We start from the raw sequence: 20,782 nt of genomic DNA, 5'->3' as shown, positions 1-20,782 counted from the left end.
ATGCATTTAACTCCCTGAGTTCCCGCTGTCTTTCCTGTGATGCGCATGGCACAGGCAGTATTCCTGAGAATACTACTTTGGAGGTCCTTCCCTTCAGCTTGTAGCCTAGTTCTTTAAAATTATTCTTAACACTCCTTCACCTACCATGTATTCTGTATTTGGTTCCCACTTGGACCACGACAGCTGGATCATCACCAGCCCCTCCCAGTAATTAATCCACCCGTTCCACCTCATGCCGAACCCTGGCACCAGGGAGACCGCAAACCATTCGGTTGAGACGGTCTTGGCGACAAATTATTCTATCCGTCTTCCTGATTTATAGAATCCCCTACAACTACTAATTGTCTTGCCTTACCTGCATTACCATCCCGCCAACTACTAGCTGGGCTGTTCTCCCGGCTGTTAGGGAGATCAGTACCCACTAGGGCTGCCATTTCTGAGACCAACACCCTCGCATCATCCCCCAACTTGGCAATTTTGCTCGTAATAACAGAAACAGGATTGGCCTTCCTTTTCTTAGACCCCTTTCTACTGCCCCTAACTACATTAACCCAGCTACTCGCCTGATCCTACTGACCCATGTCTTCACCCTCCAATTCTACCCCACTAACTGCATGCTCAGTGAGCAGCATGCTCCGCTCAAGATTGTCTATCGTCCTCAGTCTGGCATTTTGCTCCGCCAGATCTCTAATGCGAGCTTCCAGGTGAACAACATGCTCACATCTGCCATAGAAGTATTCACCCTGGAACTCCGGCTCCAGTCGTGCATACTGTCGTGATGTGCAATGACTAGCGGTACCTGTCTGATCAGAGTTCCTGCACAGGATTCCTCTTTTCTGAATACCATGACACTGTTTGAATCCTGATGTAGAACTCTAGTTCTTTTTTATCTTCCAAATAGAAGCTTACTTTTGTATATACGTTCAGTGAATGTAAGAGATTTCGACAAGTTTTTGCTTAGGAATTTCACTGAAGACTCAATTATAAACTTGTGGGTATTTTGCTGGTTTTTACTCGTAAGGAAACACCTGCAGTATAGATTTAGCAGCACTATATCCTCAAGTCAGGAGGTTAGTTCTATAAGAGGAAATACCAGAATATTTGTGCCTGCCCAATGTGTCCTATTCTTGAAGGAGTTCTGATGCATTGTGCACTGAACTGTACTGGAGTTAATGGTGCATCGAGCCTGTACACTGAATCAATCTGAAGGGGACCATGGAAATGCAGAGGAAGATGCATTATTCCTGGGTAACAGCTCCGCGAGATGTGTGATGTGACCAAATGAAATTCAAGACCACGCTTCGTCCTGTGATCATCAAATAATGAACTATACCCAATGCCAGATTCTAGAATTAGTTTCTTTTGAATATTGTGTTGCTGTCCAGCTCAATCAGTGCAATCCTATTATTACTGTGGGTGCAGATAATAGGGGAATTTTAGTAAAAATATTGCAAAAAAAAAAACCCCACATTGTTGCTGATAGCAACCAGCTAGATTACTCCACTCATTCTCCTTCCCTCCCTGTTTTCTTTGCATTATCTTTACTCAATATCGAGATATAGCTTTTATATATATATATATATATATATATATATATATATATATATATATATATATATATCGCTGAGTGTTTGACAAAATGGTAATAATGCAAATTTAAAGAGAGAAAAAAATCTAAATGTTTATGAAGGGCAAATAAGGTTGAGTTCACACCCTATTTGGGCACCAAATTCTGCGTGTCTGTTTAAATGTTCTGCTGACTGTATGCCCCAGATATATGCAACTGTAGTTTTTTTTTGCCTACATTTGTATTGAAAAGTGTAGTGGTCTATGTTTTTCGTTAGGTTGAGGTGAATGTATACGAAAAGGCAGCTTGTTCCCGTTTCTTGCCCTGTGTAAACGGGGCATCGATCAGCCAACGCTCGTTCATCGACTGATTGTATCTTTTATGTGGCCAGAAAATGTTCGTTTGTCGGCAGTACATCTCTCTGTAAGATCAAATTACACGGCCCGATATGGGAGATGAAAGCAAGCGCTGATCAATGAGACGACTCGTTTGCTCACTTCACAAGGAGCAGTGATTGGTTATGTATGGGCACGAGCGATCATTACTACGATCATTCCTCCCCATGCATTTCCTTCATGTCTGCTCCACATTTCCCAGTTTACACAGGGAGATGTGTTGCTGACCATGATAATATTTATTGCTGCATAAACAAGCAGATTAGCCAATGGGTGAGCGTTTGCGCGTTCATTGGCTGATAGTTACCCTGTTTACATAGTGTAATGATTCATATGAACGCGCCCAATCACTGGCCCTCGTAAAAGGGCTTTAAACCGGGAGATCTGTTTCCAACATGATGCAAATGTGAGGAAACTTACGATTGTCTCCTCCAGGTCCACCATAAAATAACACCAGTAGAGATTGTCACTCTGTTTTATTATCATTAAAGAATAACACTACTTTTAGAAAACATTTATAGAGACATACCAGAAGTTTTGATTGGTTGCTAAGACGTCCACAGTCACTAAAACGAAGGGTCTAAAGTACCCAGGCGGGTGCTCCTCACCTTCAGCTGTAATCTACAATTCTTCTTGGGCTGACGACGGGCTCACATAGAACGCCTATTAGCCCATCTTCAACCTAATGAGGAGCACCAATCACAGCCGAATGTGTAGCGAGCTCTCAGCTTCTGCACCTTCGTTTCAGCGATGTTGGGCGTCTCTCTCTATGAAAAGTTTTCTGAAAGTACAGTCTGGGTATGTGCACACACCAAATCAGATACTTCTGAAAATACGAAGCTGTTTTCAAGGGAAAACCGCTCCTGATTTTGAGACGTTTTTTATTCAAAGTCCCGTTTTGCGTGGCGCTTTTAACTGCCGTTTTTGGAGCGTTTTTTTTCTATGGAGTTTATGCGGCCGCATAAGAAAACAGCCCGTCGGAACAGAACGCTGTTTTTCCCATTGAAATCAATGGGCAGATGTTTGGAGGCGTTCTGCTTCCTATTTTTCGGCCATTTACGGCCCAAAAACGGCCGAAAATAAGCCGTGTGAACATACCCTTACACTTTAGTCTATTGGCAACTTACAGACTTGCCATTAGGGCAGTGCCTGATGGCTCATGGCTAGTGGGATACTGCAGATTCTCTGTTATAGAGGTGTTCCAACAATGGACCTTTTTGCATATCCTGGAGATATGCCCTAAATGTCAAAAGTGGGGGTACCACTGCTTTGGATGCATTTGTTATCCCATGTATGTCATGGCTCTAGTGGTCGGTAAGGGGCCCATGACCTTTTAATGCCTCTCTCTGACCCTGGCAACTGGTGCCCCTAATTGAGGGGCAGATTTACGAAGACTGGTGTCTCATACCCCAGCCTTAGCTGTCTGCACTGCTAGAGTAAGATGTGACAGATTTATTAAGAGGCACACGCTTCTTAATAAATCTGTTGTATCTTCCCCCTGGCCGTGATCGCGCGACATGATTATGGAACTACTGCTGCCCCGTGTGGTCCTTACCCCCCCCCCCCCCAATGCACTATTGGACATAAATGAAGAAAAAATGGTCCTTACACCGAGCAGGGTTAAGGCCTTCTATGCGACGTAGTACTCCATGTTATCCATCACATTTTTTAATTCATTTTGTTTTTATTTAATTCTATAAAGGTAGGGATTGTCTGATCTGGGCTGGCCCGGCACGGACCTTCACCTTGTTAGGTCCTACAAAGTAAAATCTACTCCAGCTAGGAACTGGCGTTGATTTCCGATTTCATTTACGACAGTCTTCTGGTGTAAATCCTAATAAATTTGTTGGACCGCTGTGGCTACGCCGCTTTTGTGAAGCTAGACCCCATCCCACAAAAGTACAGGGCGCTGCGTACAAAGGCCAAAAGTTGCAATTTGCAAAGTTTGGTTTCTTTTGCGATTTCTCTACGCCTGAAATCTGCCGTAGAAGGCTGGTACATTTCCCCCTTTGTCCTTGATACTGTCTTTAGACAATGATGCTGACTGCATCCATATATAAACACTTCATCTTCCAAATATTCTTTAAACTTTATTGAATAGGATTATGATGAATTGAGCTGAAAAGCGCAATCAGAAGTCGCTCATTCAAGTCTTTGATATGTAGAAATAATTTACTTTAGAATATCTTTGGAAAATGTAGCCGTTTATTCTGTGACATCTGCTGTAGGCCATATGTGGTTTTTATGATGCACTGCAACATAAAGGTCTAATATGGAGATGAGAATGTTTAGTATTCATAAATGTCATATTCTGTCAACCGGCTTCCCACTTTTTTTTATTTTTATTGAAATGCTTAGGTTTTTTTATTCGGCTGATTAATTGATCTCTAGTCTACATGATCTTTAAACCTCCCTTTATAATCTGGACAATCTGAGTTGAAAGTATTCGATGTGAATATCATTCATTAAATCCATCATTGAATACAATGCACAACAATAGAATTGTAATATTTATGATAGATGACCGGCCATTTACTATTGATGGGTTTTTTGTCTGACGGGTGACGTTTTCCACACACGGCACAGTCATTACCTTTCTGAATGGAAAGTATTTTAGTAATACTTTTATGTTGAAAGTTGTTTTTATGCCATAATAGTCATTACAAAACAAGAACACGGGAAGGACCGCATAATTTGCCTCTTTTGAACAGCCAGGCTACTTTGATAATCCATTAGGGCGCCTTCCTGCTTTTTCTATGTGTTCTGTACTGGATTTTCTACCACACTAGTTTTTGAAGGTTCCCGAATAGTCCAAATAATGACCTTTTTGGGTCTATTCACGCCTGTGAACAATGGTTTTCATTCCGGAATGTCTCAAATTTTTCTGAGACCTCCTGAATGTTCTACAATGCATCTGGGGAAAATGTTCTATGGACAGATGATACAATAGTAGAACTTTTAGCACAAATGCACAACATTATTTTTGAAATAAAAAGAAAATGACACACCAAATCCTCACCCTAACTGTGAAGCATGGTAGAGGGAGCATCATGGTTTGGGGCTGCTTTGCTACCTCAGGGACTGGACACCTTGTGGTCATTGAGGGAACATTGAATTCAAAGGTCCAAAACATTTTACAGGAGAATGTGAGGGCAGCAGTCTGTGACCTCAAGCTGAAGAGACGTTGGGTGATGCAACTTGATGATAACACAAAGCACACAAGTAAAGGCCCTTTTACACTGGCCAATTTTTCAGGAAAATGTGTTCCAAAGCGCTCGTTCCCGATTAATTTTCCCTGAGTAAACAGGGCAGCGATCAGCTCGTTTATCTACTGATCGTATCGTTTTAAAAGAGTAAAATATTATCGTTGACGGCAGTACATCTCCCTGTGTAAATAGAAAGATGCGCTACAGACATGAAGATAATGTATGGGGACGAGCGATCGGAGTAATGAGTGCTTGTCCCCATACATGGCTCCCTGTGAAAGGAGCAAATGAGCGCCGATCAACTAGCTGTCTCGATGATCGGCGCTCATTTGCATGGCCCAGGACGGGCCATGTAAGAGGACCTTTAATCAACTAAAGAATGACTGACTGAACAAGAAGATTTGTGTTTTGAAATGGCCAAGTGAGAGTCCCTATGGAAAGGTTGTGGTACGACCTGAAGAAGGCTATGCACAAAAGGAAGCACAGAATTATTGATCAACTGGAACACATTTCCAAGGGCAATGGGCCAAAATGTCTTAATGTTGTGCAAATCTTATTTGCAGCTACAGGAAACGTTTGGTGGAGGGGATTGCTGCTAAAGGGGATCTATAGGCAGGGCCGATTCTAGCTTTTCTGCTACCTCAGGTGAAAATTGCGAAATGGTGCCCCCCAGATTTTGATTGACATCCCCCGACTATTCTACATTACTACCAGCCCTCTCCATTGCCTTGTACTCCCCTGGCATGCACAGTGCAGCGATGAAGCCCGAGCAGTGTACACCTTGCTGAGTGGTGCGTGCCCATGGAGTACAAGACAATGGCGCATCCAAGAAAGTTGGAGGAGACTGGTAGGGATGTAGAACAGTAAGGGGGATGTCAACCAAGCATGAAAAGTTGGGTTTGGAGGCACGACTATGTGACTCTTAATGATAGCGGCACCACCCCATCACCCTTTATACAGTAATGAGCATATAGTGTGCACTATTTTAAACGTTGATTTTATAGATTTTGCGGCATCTGAAACACACATACAGGGAATGTTTGGAGATATTGTCAGGTCATGTATTACCGCATGGTGGCGTTTCAAGGGGTTAAAGCTACCTGACAGGTTCCAATTAAATATACAATGAATATAAATATGTCCTATATAATTACAGCTTCAGAACCAAGATTCGTACATATATACAGCCACAGAACCAAGCTCAGTACATATATAGAGCACCAGAACAAAGCTCAGTACATATATACAGCACCAGAAAAAAACTCTGTACATACATGCAGCACCAGACCCAAGCTCAATACATACATACAGCACCAGACCCAAGCTCAATCCATATATACAGCACCAGAACAAAGCTCAGTACATATATACAGCACCAGAACAAAGCTCAGTACATATATACAGTACCTGAACCAAGCTCAGTACATGTATACAGTACCAGAACAAAGCTCAGTACATATATACAGTACCAGAACCAAGCTCCGTACATATATACAGTACCAGAACCAAACTCAGTACATATATACAGTACCAGAACCAAGCTCAGTACATATATACAGTACCAGAACCAAGCTCAGTACATATATACAGCACCAGAACAAAGCTCAGTACATACAGTGGAGGAAATAAGTATTTGATCCCTTGCTGATTTTGTAAGTTTGCCCACTGTCAAAGACATGAACAGTCTAGAATTTTTAGGCTAGGTTAATTTTACCAGTGAGAGATAGATTATATAAAAAAAAATAAAAAAAATAACATCAAAATTTATATATATTTATTTGCATTGTGCACAGAGAAATAAGTATTTGATCCCCTACCAACCATTAAGAGTTCAGCCTCCTCCAGACCAGTTACACGCTCCAAATCAACTTGGTGCCTGCATTAAAGACAGCTGTCTTAAATGGTCACCTGTATAAAAGACTCCTGTCCACAGACTCAATTAATCAGTCTGACTCTAACCTCTACAACATGGGCAAGACCAAAGAGCTTTCTAAGGATGTCAGGGACAAGATCATAGACCTGCACAAGGCTGGAATGGGCTACAAAACCATAAGTAAGACGGTGGGTGAGAAGGAGACAACTGTTGGTGCAATAGTAAGAAAATGGAAGACATACAAAATGACTGTCAATCGACATCGATCTGGGGCTCCATGCAAAATCTCACCTCGTGGGGTATCCTTGATCCTGAGGAAGGTGAGCGCTCAGCCGAAAACTACACGGGGGGAACTTGTTAATGATCTCAAGGCAGCTGGGACCACAGTCACCAAGAAAACCATTGGTAACACATTACGCCGTAATGGATTAAAATCCTGCAGTGCCCGCAAGGTCCCTCTGCTCAAGAAGGCACATGTACAGGCCCGTCTGAAGTTTGCAAATGAACATCTGGATGATTCTGAGAGTGATTGGGAGAAGGTGCTGTGGTCAGATGAGACTAAAATTGAGCTCTTTGGCATTAACTCAACTCGCCGTTTTTGGAGGAAGAGAAATGCTGCCTATGACCCAAACACCATCCCCACTGTCAAGCATGGAGGTGGAAACATTATGTTTTGGGGGTGTTTCTCTGCTAAGGGCACAGGACTACTTCACCGCATCAATGGGAGAATGGATGGAGCCATGTATGGTCAAATCCTGAGTGACAACCTCCTTCCCTCCACCAGGACTTTTAAAAATGGCTCGTGGCTGGGTCTTCCAGCATGACAATGACCTGAAACATACAGCCAAGGCAACAAAGGAGTGGCTCAAAAAGAAGCACATTAAGGTCATGGAGTGGCCTAGCCAGTCTCCAGACCTTAATCCCATCGAAAACTTATGGAGGGAGGTGAAGATCCGAGTTGCCAAGCGACAGCCTCGAAATCTTATTGATTTACAGATGATCTGCAAAGAGGAGTGGGCCAAAATTCCATCTAACGTGTGCAAACCTCATCAACTACTAAAAAAGTCTGACTGCTGTGCTTGCCAACAAGGGTTTTGCCACCAAGTATTAAGTCTTGTTTGCCAAAGGGATCAAATACTTATTTCTCTGTGCACAATGCAAATAAATATATATAATTTTGACAATGTGATTTTTTTTTTTTTTTTTTTTTTTTATATAATCTATCTCTCACTGGTAAAATTAACCTAGCCTAAAAATTCTAGACTGTTCATGTCTTTGACAGTGGGCAAACTTACAAAATCAGCAAGGGATCAAATACTTATTTCCTTCACTGTATATACAGTACCTGAACCAAGCTCAGTACATATATACAGTACCAGAACCAAGCTCAGTACATATATACAGCCCCAGAACAAAGCTCAGTACATGTATAAAGCACCAGAACCAAGATCCGTAAATAAATGCAACACTAGAACCAAGCTCAATACATAAATACACCTGTATCTCAAAAAGTAAAAAGATTTTTTAACAAAAACGAATTATAAAGTAGCACAAAACACGCAAAAAACAATAAATATCTTTCAAATGTGTACATAGCCTTTAATGCAAACAATCAGATCGTAACCGCAACCATTGTCCAGTAAAACATGTAGCATATGCAGTTTTCAAATGATTGTTAATGTCTGCAAAAAACTGCATGGACATTAACCCCTTCCCGACATTTGACGTAAATGTACGTCATGGAAAGCATTGACTTCCCGCAAAATGCCGTACATTTACGTCAAATGTTTGGCACCGGCTCAGATGCTGTCGGTACCATCATCGTCGGATCTCAGCTATATCTCACAGCTGACATCCGACTAACGGCGGGGACCGAAATTAGCTTCGATCCCCGCCATTAACCCCTTAAGTGCAGCGCTCAAACGCGATTGCTGCACTTAAGGTGTTTGCAGCTCATCGGAGCCCCAGCAATGAAATTGCCGGGGTTCCGGTGGCTGCATTGGCAACCGGAGGCCTAATTCTGGCCTCCCGGTCTGCCTAGCACCGAAGCCGGTCAAAATCCGCCCGGCGGCGGAGCCTGATCGGCTTCCGTAGCTGCCGGCAAGATGGCGCCGGGTCAGGAGCTGATCCGGCGTCATCAGCGGTGGAAGTCAGCTGTACTGTACAGCTGACATCCACCTGTAACGGCAGGAACCGGAGCTAGCTCCGATCCCTGCCATTAACCCCTTCGATGCAGAAATCGAAAGCGATTGCTGCATCGTAGCGGTTACTAGCAGATCGCCAGCCCTGAGAGGCAATCTGGACTGGCGACTGCTGTTATGGCAACAGGAGACACAATGGCCTCCTGCTCTGCCATTACGGAAGCCTATTAGGCCCCGCCGGGAGGCGAAGCCTAATCGGCTTGCTGTCAGTGAATGACTGACAGATCTAATACATTGCACTACATAGGTAGTGCAATGTATTAGAAAAAAAAAAAATCTGACCGTTGGACCTTCAAGTCCCCTAGTGGGACTTGAAGAAAAGTGTAAAAAAAGTGCAAAAAATAAAAGTTTGAAAACAATAAAAGTTTCAATTAATCAAATAAAACACAATCCCCCTTTTACTCTTATCAAGTCCTTTATTATTGAAAAATAATAATAAACCATATGTATTTGGTATCGCCACGACCGTAACGACCTGAGGTATCAAAATATTATATTATTTATTGCACGCGGTGAACAGCGTAAAAAAAAAACGTAAAAAACTTTACCAGAGTTTCTGTTTTTTGGTCACTTTGCCCTACAAATATTAGAATAAAAAGTGATCAAAAAGTCGCACGTATCCAAAAATGGTACCTATAAAAACTATAGCTCGTCCCGCAAAAAACAAGCCCTCCTACACCTCCGTAGACAAAAAAATTAAAAAGTTATGGTTCTCACAACTTGGCGACAGAAAAAATACATTCTTTTTACAAAAGTAATTTTATTGTGCAAAAAGTTGAAAAACATAAAAAAGTTCTATAAATTAGGTATCGCCGGAATCGTACTGACCCACAGAATAAAGTTAACATGTAATTTATAACGCATGGTGAACGCTGTATAAAAAACCCGAAAAAAGCTGTGCCAGAATTGCGTTTTTTTGTTTACCTGGCATCCCAAAAAATAGGATAAAAGGTGATCAAAAAGTCACATGTACCCCAAAATGGTACCAATAATAACTACAGCTCGTCCCGCAACAAACCAGCCCTCATACCGCTACGTCTATGAAAAATAAAATTAGTTATGGCTCCAATAAGTCAGGAAATAAAAAAATATGCAGTTGTGCCCGAGGGGAACATTTCTTCTGTTTCAAGAGGCGATTTATCAAGGACCTAAAATTAGGGAACCAGGAAGGGGAGAGCCCAAACATATCCGCTGGAAGCGACGGTGCCCGTATTATACCAGGACAACACTTTCCCAGCAAAATTCCCCAAACTACAAAAGGTGCGGAGTGTGGACCAAAATGGGGATAAGAAAGGACACCATTTATCAGTGCGACACTGGCCTGTGCGGAAAGGATTGCTTCACAGCGTAACACACATCTATGGATTATTTTTTTTTTTATATACCACCTGACTATGCCCCTTATATACTCCGCCCCGCTTACATGTACCCCCACATTATAAATGGAAACACCAGCAATACTCAAACAAATATAGTACCAAGCAAAATCCGCTCTCCAAAAGCCAAATGGTGCTCCCTCGGCTCTGAACCCTACAGCGTCCCCAAACAGCAGTTTCCTTCAACATATATGGCATCGTCATACCCGGGAGAACCCTTTTAACAATTTTTGGGGTGTGTGTCTCCAGCGTCATAAGCTGGGCATGACATATTTGCCACTGAATGGCATATCTAGGGAAAAATATAAATTTTTAATTTGCACCATCCGCAGCGCATTCATTTATGGAAAAGACCTGTGGGGTGAAAATGCTCACTACACCCCTTAATAAATGCCTTGAGGGGTGCAGTTTCCATAGTGGGGGTCACTTATCAGGGGTTTCTTTTTATTATTTCACATCTGAGCCTCTGCAGTTGTGAACCAATACTTTGTAAATCGCCAAATTAGGCCTCCACTCCGCATGGTACTCTTCACTTCTGAGCCCTGTCATATGTCCAGACAAAAGATTAGGGCCACATGTAGGGTGTTTCTAAAACCGGGAAACACCGCATAATAATTAGAGAGCTGTCTTGTTATGGTGGCACAAGCCGGGCACCACATATTGGCATATCTATGGAAAAAAATCCCATTTTCACTCTGCAACATCGAGTGAACACTAATTTCTACAAAACACCTGCAGGGTTAAAATGCTTACTACACCCCTTGGTAAATGCATTGAGGGGTGTAGTTTCCAAAATGGGGTCACTTCTGGGGGGTTTCCACTGTTTTGGGCCCACAGGCGCCCAGAAACCAATCCAGCAACATCTGCACTCCAAATGGCGGTCCTTCCCTTCTGAGCCCTGCCGTTTGCCCAAACAGCAGTTTATGACCACATATGGGGTATTGCCGTACTCGGGAGAAATTGCTTTACAAATGTTGGATTCTTTTTTTCCTTTATTTGTTGAGAAAATGAAAAAATTTGCGCTAAAGCTACGTCTTATTGAAGAAAAAGGACTGTTTTTATTTTCACTGCCTAATTCTAATAAACTCTATGAAACATCTGTGTGGTCAAAATGCTCACTACACCCCTAGATGAATTCCTCAAGAGGTGTAGTTTCCTAAATGGAGTCCCTTTTTGTCCGTTTTCATTGTTTTGTCCCCTCATTGGCTTTGCAAATGTGACCTGGCCTCCGCAAACCATTCCTGCTCAATGTGATCTCCAAAAGCCAAATAGTGCTCTTTCCCTTCTAAGCCCTGCCGTGTGTCCAAACAGCCGTTTATTACCACATGTGGGGTATTGTTTTACTCGGGAGAAATTGCTTTACAAATTTTGTGGTGCTTTTTCTCATTCAGTCCTTCTGGAAATGAGAAAAAATTAGCTAAACCTAGATTTTTTTTGAAAAAATTTAGATTATTATTTTCAGGGCCTACTTCCAATAATTTCTGCAAAAAAACTGTGGGGTCAAATCGCTCACTATACCCCTAGATAATTTCCTCAATGGGTGTAGTCTCTAAAATTGGTCACTTGTGGGGGGTTTCCACTGTTTTGTCCCCTCAGGGGCTTCGTAAATGTGACATGACCTCCGCAAACCATTCCTGCTAAATGTGAACTCCAAAAGCCAAATAGCGCTCTTTTCCTTCTCAGCCACGCCGTGTCTCCAAACAACCGTTGTTTACCACATGTGGGGTATTGTTTTACCCGGGAGAAATTGCTTTACAAATTTTGCGGTGCTTTTTCTCCTTTAGTCCTTGTGGAAATTATAAAAAATTAGCTAAACCTACATTTTCTTTGAAAAAATTTAGATTGTCATTTTCAGGGCCTACTTCCAATAATTTATGCAAAAAACCTGTTGCGTCAAAACGCTCACTATACCCCTAGATAATTTCCTCAATGGGTGTAGTTTCCAAAATGGGGTCACTTGTGGGGGTTTCCACTGTTTTATCCCCTCAGGGGCTTTGTAAATGTGACCTGGCCTCCGCAAAACATTCCTGCTAAATTTGTGTTCCAAAAGCCAAATGGCGCTCTTTCCCTTCTCAGCCTCGCCGTGTGTCCAAACAGCCGTTTATTACCACATGTGGGGTATTGTTTTACTTGGGAGAAATTGCTTTACAAATTTTGCGGTGCTTTTTCTCCTTTAGTCCTTGTGGAAATGAGAAAAAAAATCGCTAAACCTACATTTTCTTTGAAGAAATGTTGATTTTAATTTTCACGGCCTACTTCCAATAATTTCTGTAAAAGCCTGTGCGGTCAAAATGCTCATTACACCCCTAGATAATTTCCTTGAGGTGTCTAGTTTCCCAGATGGGGTCACTTTTGGGGGATTTTTACTGTTTTGTCACTGCAAGAGCCCTTCAAACCTGACATGGTGCCTAAATATATATTCTAACAATAATAAGGCCCCAAAATCCACTAGGTGCTCCTTTGCTTCTGAGGCCGGTGCTTCATTCCAGTAGCACGCTACGGCCACATGTGGGATATTTCCTAAAACTGCAGAAACTGGGCAACAAATATTGAGTTGCATTTCTCTGGTAAAACCTTCTGTGTTATAAAAAAAATTGTATTAAAAATTTATTTCTGCAGAACAATATGGAATTTGTAAATTTCACCTCTACTTTGCTTTAATTCCTGTGAAATGTGTAAAGGGTTAAGACATTTTCTAAATGCTGTTTTGAATACTTTGAGGGGTGAAGTTTTTAAAATGGGGTGACTTTTTGGGGGTTTCTAATATATAAGGCCCTCAAAGCCACTTCACAACTGAACTGGCCCCTGTAAAAATAGCCTTTTGAAATTTTCTTGAAAATGTGTGAAATTGCTGCTAAAGTTCTAAGCCTTGTGAGGTCATAGAAAAATAAAAGGATGTTCAAAAAACGATGCCAATCTAAAGTAGACATATGGGTGATGTTCATTAGCAACAATTTTGTGTGGTATAACTGCCTGTCTTACAAGCAGATACATTTAAATTGAGAAAAATGCTAATTTTTGCAATTTTTCGCTAATTTTTGGTGTTTTTCTCAATTAAATACTGAACATATCGAGCAAATTTTGTCAGTAACATAAAGTCCAATGTGTCACGAGAAAACAATCTCAGAATCGCTTGGATAGGTGAAAGCATTCCGGAGTTATTACCACAAAGTGACACATGTCAGATTTGAAAAATGAGGCTCTGTCAGGAAGGTCAAAAGTGGCTAAAGAGGGAAGGGGTTAACAATCATTTGATAACTGCGCTGACTTGTGGGAATACAGCATGTTGGCATGGTTTGCAGCTGTATCGCTGTAAGGCTGGGTTCACATAACCTATTTTCAGGCGTAAACGAGGCGTATTATGCCTCGATTTACTCCTGAAAATACGGCTACAATATGTCGGCAAACATCTGCCCATTCATCTGAATGGGTTTGCCGACGACCTGTAATTTACGCGTCGTCGTTTGACAGCTGTCAAACGACGACACGTAAATTGACTGCCTCGGCAAAGAAGTGCAGGACACTTCTTTGCAACGTAATTTGAGCCGTTCTTCATTGAAGTCAATGAAGAGCAGCTCAAGATTACGGGCCTCAAAGACTCCTCGCATAATGCGAGGAGGAGCTTTTACGTCTAAAACGACGCAGCTGTTTTCTCCTGAAAACATTCTGTCTTTTCAGACGTAAAAGACAGTTCTCGTGTGCACATACCCTAAGACAGCAACTACAATATGTATATACTGTACAGGTATGTTCACACAGGGTGGATACGCTGAGTATAAGTGCACAGCGTATCCGCCCTGTGCGCCACAGGGAATTCTGGTTTGTGGTGCAATTCTCTAAATTGTGGTGCAGTTTTTCAGCCAGGAATGGCCGCAGCGGAAAACTGAGCAAAAAAATGGATACTTACCATGGCGACGCTTCCCTCCGACATCCTGCAGCCCTGGAATGACGTTTCATCCCATGTGACCGCTGCAGCCTGCGATTGGCTGCAGCGGTCACATGGGATAAAACTTCATCCCAGGAGGCCAGCCCTGATGAAGAAACAGAATTCTGGGTAAGTATAAGATTAAAAAAAATCTGTTGAGTTGCGTTTTTTTGCAGCTTTTCTGCCACAAAAAAACACAACATCTGCTATTTGTTGCGGGTTTTACCTCCCCATTGAATTACATGGGGAAAATGCAAAATAAGCAGCGTTTACACAAAAACAATGAACATGTTGCGGATTTTTAAAAAAATCAATAAAACAGACCGCAGGTCAATTTTTGAGTGTTTTTTTTCCGCTTATTTATGCAGCATGTGGATCACATTTGTTCAAATCCGTTACGTGTGGAGAAGCCCTTATGCTGCGGATTATCCACAACTAAGTCCATTGGCAAAATCTGCGAGTGAAATAAATACAACAGCTATAGCGTTCTGCTCTCACTCCCACTTTATATACATGTGCACATCGCACACACTATGTGCACATCGCACACACTATGTGCACATCGCACACACTATGTGCACATCGCACACACTATGTGCACATCGCACACACTATGTGCACAGCGCACACACTATGTGCACAGCGCACACACTATGTGCACAGCGCACACACTATGTGCACAGCGCACACACTATGTGCACAGCGCACACACTATGTGCACAGCGCACACACTATGTGCACAGCGCACACACTATGTGCACAGCGCACACACTATGTGCACAGCGCACACACTATGTGCACAGCGCACACACTATGTGCACAGCGCACACACTATGTGCACAGCGCACACACTATGTGCACAGCGCACACACTATGTGCACAGCGCACACACTATGTGCACAGCGCACACACTATGTGCACAGCGCACACACTATGTGCACAGCGCACACACTATGTGCACAGCGCACACACTATGTGCACAGCGCACACACTATGTGCACAGCGCACACACTATGTGCACAGCGCACACACTATGTGCACAGCGCACACACTATGTGCACAGCGCACACACTATGTGCACAGCGCACACACTATGTGCACAGCGCACACACTATGTGCACAGCGCACACACTATGTGCACAGCGCACACACTATGTGCACAGCGCACACACTATGTGCACAGCGCACACACTATGTGCACAGCGCACACACTATGTGCACAGCGCACACACTATGTGCACAGCGCACACACTATGTGCACAGCGCACACACTATGTGCACAGCGCACACACTCTATGTGCACAGCGCACACACACTATGTGCACAGCGCACACACACTATGTGCACAGCGCACACACACTATGTGCACAGCGCACACACACTATGTGCACAGCGCACACACACTATGTGCACAGCGCACACACACTATGTGCACAGCGCACACACACTATGTGCACAGCGCACACACACTATGTGCACAGCGCACACACACTATGTGCACAGCGCACACACACTATGTGCACAGCGCACACACTATGTGCACAGCGCACACACTATGTGCACAGCGCACACACTATGTGCACAGCGCACACACTATGTGCACAGCGCACACACTATGTGCACAGCGCACACACTATGTGCACAGCGCACACACTATGTGCACAGCGCACACACTATGTGCACAGCGCACACACTATGTGCACAGCGCACACACTATGTGCACAGCGCACACACTATGTGCACAGCGCACACACTATGTGCACAGCGCACACACTATGTGCACAGCGCACACACTATGTGCACAGCGCACACACTATGTGCACAGCGCACACACTATGTGCACAGCGCACACACTATGTGCACAGCGCACACACTATGTGCACAGCGCACACACTATGTGCACAGCGCACACACTATGTGCACAGCGCACACACTATGTGCACAGCGCACACACTATGTGCACAGCGCACACACTATATATATATATATATATATATATATCTATATATATATATATATATATATATCTATATATATACACGCACGCGCATATCGCACACACTATATACACATTGCACGCAGTCTATATACATGTACACATCGCACACACTATATACACCGCACACACTATATATACACACGTGCACTTCGCACACGCTATTACACATGTACACATCGCACGCTATGTACACATCGCACGATATATACACATGTACACATCGCACGCTATGTACACATTGCACACGCTATATACACACGTATACATTGCACACGCTATATACACATGTTCACATCGCACACGCTAAATACACTCATGTACACTGCACACACTATATATACAGACATACACTTCGCACACCCTATACACACACACACATGTACACATCGCACGCTATATACACATCGCACATGCTATATACACACATGTACACATTGCACACACTATATACACTCATGTACAACGCACACACTATATACACTCATGTACAACACACACACATATACACATCCCACATGCTATATACACCGCACACGCTATATACACACTATATACACTCCTGTACACCGCACACACTATATACACACATGTACACATTGTGCACACACACACACACACACACACAAGAATATGCACACATCATATACATAAGCACATTATACACATATAAAGTACACATTTTAAACACACATGAACTTACTTTTTATGTAGGATATTTGTGAGGGGAGTTCAGCAGTTTGATGGGGTGAGAGCCCTCACTCTAGCATTTCTACTGCTCGCAGCCCGACACCGTGCCCGCAGTCAGTCTCCCCTCCCTCACGTCCCGACTGGTAACAGCAGCAGGAGGAGAGGTTGTCTGAAGAGTAGGAAAGGGGGGCTGGAGGGGGAGATTTTAAAGTAGCACAGGGAATTTTAGTAATATAGCCGCACAGACTACAGCTGCTATTACTTGATTACTTTAGTCGGACGGCAGTTCTTTGCTGCTGTGCCGACTCCTTACAAATGCTGTACCCTGCCACCAGAGGCCAGAAGCTCACCTCGCCTCATGGCAGGTGCGGCCCTGTCTATAGGTTATTGAATTCAAGGGTTCACTTTTTTTTTCTCGCTACACTGTGGATGTTTACTCAATGGGCTCAATAAAAGACATTAAGAGTATAAGTGCAGTTGCACACGACATGGATTCATTCACTTTAGCAGGTGAATAGGGTCCGTGAAAAGTAGATTTGGAGCTCTGTATTTAATAAAGAAAAAATTGGTTTGCCTGCCGGCAAAAGAAGCCCTGTTTTCCAACTCACAAGATTGAAAATAGAAAATAGAAAATAAAAAATATATTTATTAGGTTTATGCAACAAGAACAAACTACATAAATGTTAAAACAAGGTCCAATGCTGACTGCAAATCGGCACAGTGCAGAGTATAAGGAGCCTGGAGTCAACGGCTGCAGCACGTTGCACTCAGCCCACAATTAGATTAGAGGAGTCAGCAGGACAAGTATTTAAAACAAGGAAGGAAGCCCCCCCGACATGTTTCGCTACCGATACCCCTGAAGACGCTACATCGTAGCGAAACATGTCGGGGGGGCTTCCTTCCTTGTTTTAAATACTTGTCCTGCTGACTCCTCTAATCTAATTGTGGGCTGAGTGCAACGTGCTGCAGCCGTTGACTCCAGGCTCCTTATACTCTGCACTGTGCCGATTTGCAGTCAGCATTGGACCTTGTTTTAACATTTATGTAGTTTGTTCTTGTTGCATAAACCTAATAAATATATTTTTTATTTTCTATTTTCTATTTTCAATCTTGTGAGTTGGAAAACAGGGCTTCTTTTGCCGGCAGGCAAACCAATTTTTTCAATGTAAACATATGCCCACCAACTACAAGGGTCCTTCCTCTGTATATATCGACTGTATTTAATAAAGAAATAAATAAATAAAATAGCTTTAATTACTATGAAGATATATTAAAAAAATCTATCCGCATAGAATTTAAGATTTATAAACGACAGTGTTAAATGTGTACTTTCACTTAAGTTTCTTTTAATACTTGTATGTTGTGATTTATCATCAGTGATTACTTGCTTTTCACTTTCCGTTTTAATCTTTTTTAGTGTTTGACTACAGCTACAGAGACTATATTCTATCCTGGTATGGAGAACTCAGCAAAGATAATGGACAACTTTACCATCTGCTCTCTGAAGACTTCTGGGAGCTGACCAGACAACTACGCTGTCGATTCGCTCACATTGATGTTGTAAAGGTGGTCTGCAATGACGTCGTGAAAAATCTGCTAACACACTTCTGTGACCTCAAGGCTGCAAACACTAGGTAACAAACTGGAGTGAGGATCTGTAATCCTTCTCTGTGTCAAGTGATTATCAGTCTCTGTGAGAATTAATGAGAGCAAAGAGACATCCGCTCTGGTTAACCAGCAAAAGCTGGTTATTGTCTCTTTAAGGGCATCAGTTCATCAAACACATTTATAAAACATTTGACATGTCAGAAGTTTTGATCGGTGGTGGTCTGAGCACTGAGACCCCACCGATTGCAAAAACAATGCGGCAGAAGCACTCGGGTGAGTTCTGTGCCACTTCGTTTCTGATAATAGTAGAGCATATTTACGTCATAGAGGGGCGAGCCTCACTCAGGACCCTGATCTTTGAGCCGGATCAAAGCGCCACTCAAAAAAAGTCTTTCTGGCAGGCCCAGCCAGTTCATTTAAAAGGCCGGCATCTATTGCTACAGTTGCCCTTCAGCGATCACTAAATGGGAAGTATATGATTGGATGCACCTTCGCCTGTAAATAACCGCTCATTGCGATGGGTACCTGGCTGATCGACAAGGATCCAGCTTTAATCGCTGGGCCGGTTTCAATTTATCTTCAGAAGGTTGAATGTGTATAATGTGGGTATCCAGGGGAGTCTACCTAGTCCAGGATGCTTGCTTGTAAAGGTAAGAGGTTTGTTCCCTCGTTCTCGATTTGACGGCACCGCACTTTTAATTTGAATACTCCGCGTCAGGCGATGAATACTAATTAGTAAATTTATTAATTTCTACAATTAACAAATAAATACAGACACAAGGTACAATCCATGTAGTGTTCTGTACGATAACATTGTCCATTATGTTTTCCATTACCAAGCGTCATACGTTTCTTCTCATGATTGCGAAGGTCATTATTGATTGTGTTTCTCGCAAACTATTTTAGACTAGACAGATTGCTGCTTTCACTCGCTCATTGATTTGTGCTTCCCGTTAACTGGAGCAGTTATTTATGATGTTAAACCATGCAGGGTAATGTATTACTTAAAGCGGTATTCCGGTTTTAGCAAATTACTGTTATTATTTGTATAATTAAACGTTATATAATTTTTCCATATACTTTTTTTATATAAATCTCTTAGGTTTTTTTAAGCTATTTGCTTGTGGTTATTCAGTAGGAACATTCATTCATTACTTCTAGCGGAAAAATTCTTTCCTCGGTCATGTGATGGACAGACAGGTTCATGAGCGGTTAGAAGACACAGCTCTGATACGCATACTGTAACGAGCTTTGCACCTGTGTGTCCATCACATGACCGAGTTTTATACACTGGAAGTAAACTGTGAATGTTCCTACTGAATAACAGCAAGCAGAGATCTTAAAAACCATGAGGAATTAATACAAAAAGTATATTGGGAAAATTGTATAACCTTTAATTCTATAAAAAATAGCATTAATTTTCTGAAACTGGACAACCCCTTCCCCATAGTGGTTTTTACGGCGGCCACTAACGGGCTTTATTCCGATACAATAGCCTTTATACGGCACTGCATCGGAATAAATAAACCGCAGGGAGCCGTTAAATCTCCCTGCTCTCAGCTGTCAGATGTAGCTGAGGGCTGGGAGCATCAAACGATCGATATTCGTATTGATCTCACCCGTTTAACCCTTCAGATGCGGCGCTCAATAGTGAGCGCCACATCTGAGTGGTTTTGGAGAGCGGGAGGGAGCTCCCTCTCATCCCACTGACACCCGGCGATCAGATCGCCGAGTGTCTGTGTCTCCGATGGCAGCTGGGGGCCTAATAAAGGCCCCCAGGTCTGCCTCTAGTAAATTCCTGCTAGGCCATGCCAGAGGCATGACCTAGCAGATGCCTGTCCGTTTTACACGGACAGGCATAATACACTGCAATACAGAAGTATCGCAGTGTATTCTAAATGCAACTGCATAATCGCATAGTGAAGTCCCCTAGTGGGACTAGTAA

General features: G+C 42.7%; 1 protein-coding gene across 1 annotated transcript in view; it reads left to right on the top strand.

Moving 5' to 3' along the window:
* SNX25 (sorting nexin 25) overlaps window positions 1–20,782 on the top strand; it is a 226,163-nt gene that overhangs the window by 79,233 nt on the left and 126,148 nt on the right. The window contains exon 3 of the mRNA XM_075860184.1: window positions 18,647–18,863. Within this exon, the coding sequence (XP_075716299.1) occupies window positions 18,647–18,863 (217 nt within the window). The remainder of the gene's footprint in view (window positions 1–18,646; window positions 18,864–20,782) is intronic.

The sequence above is a fragment of the Rhinoderma darwinii genome, chromosome 1 (assembly GCF_050947455.1).
Source record: "Rhinoderma darwinii isolate aRhiDar2 chromosome 1, aRhiDar2.hap1, whole genome shotgun sequence".
In the NCBI taxonomy this organism is placed as follows: Eukaryota; Metazoa; Chordata; class Amphibia; order Anura; family Rhinodermatidae; genus Rhinoderma; species Rhinoderma darwinii.
Note: the sequence above shows the minus strand (reverse complement) of the source record. Positions and strands in the feature narration are given on the sequence as shown.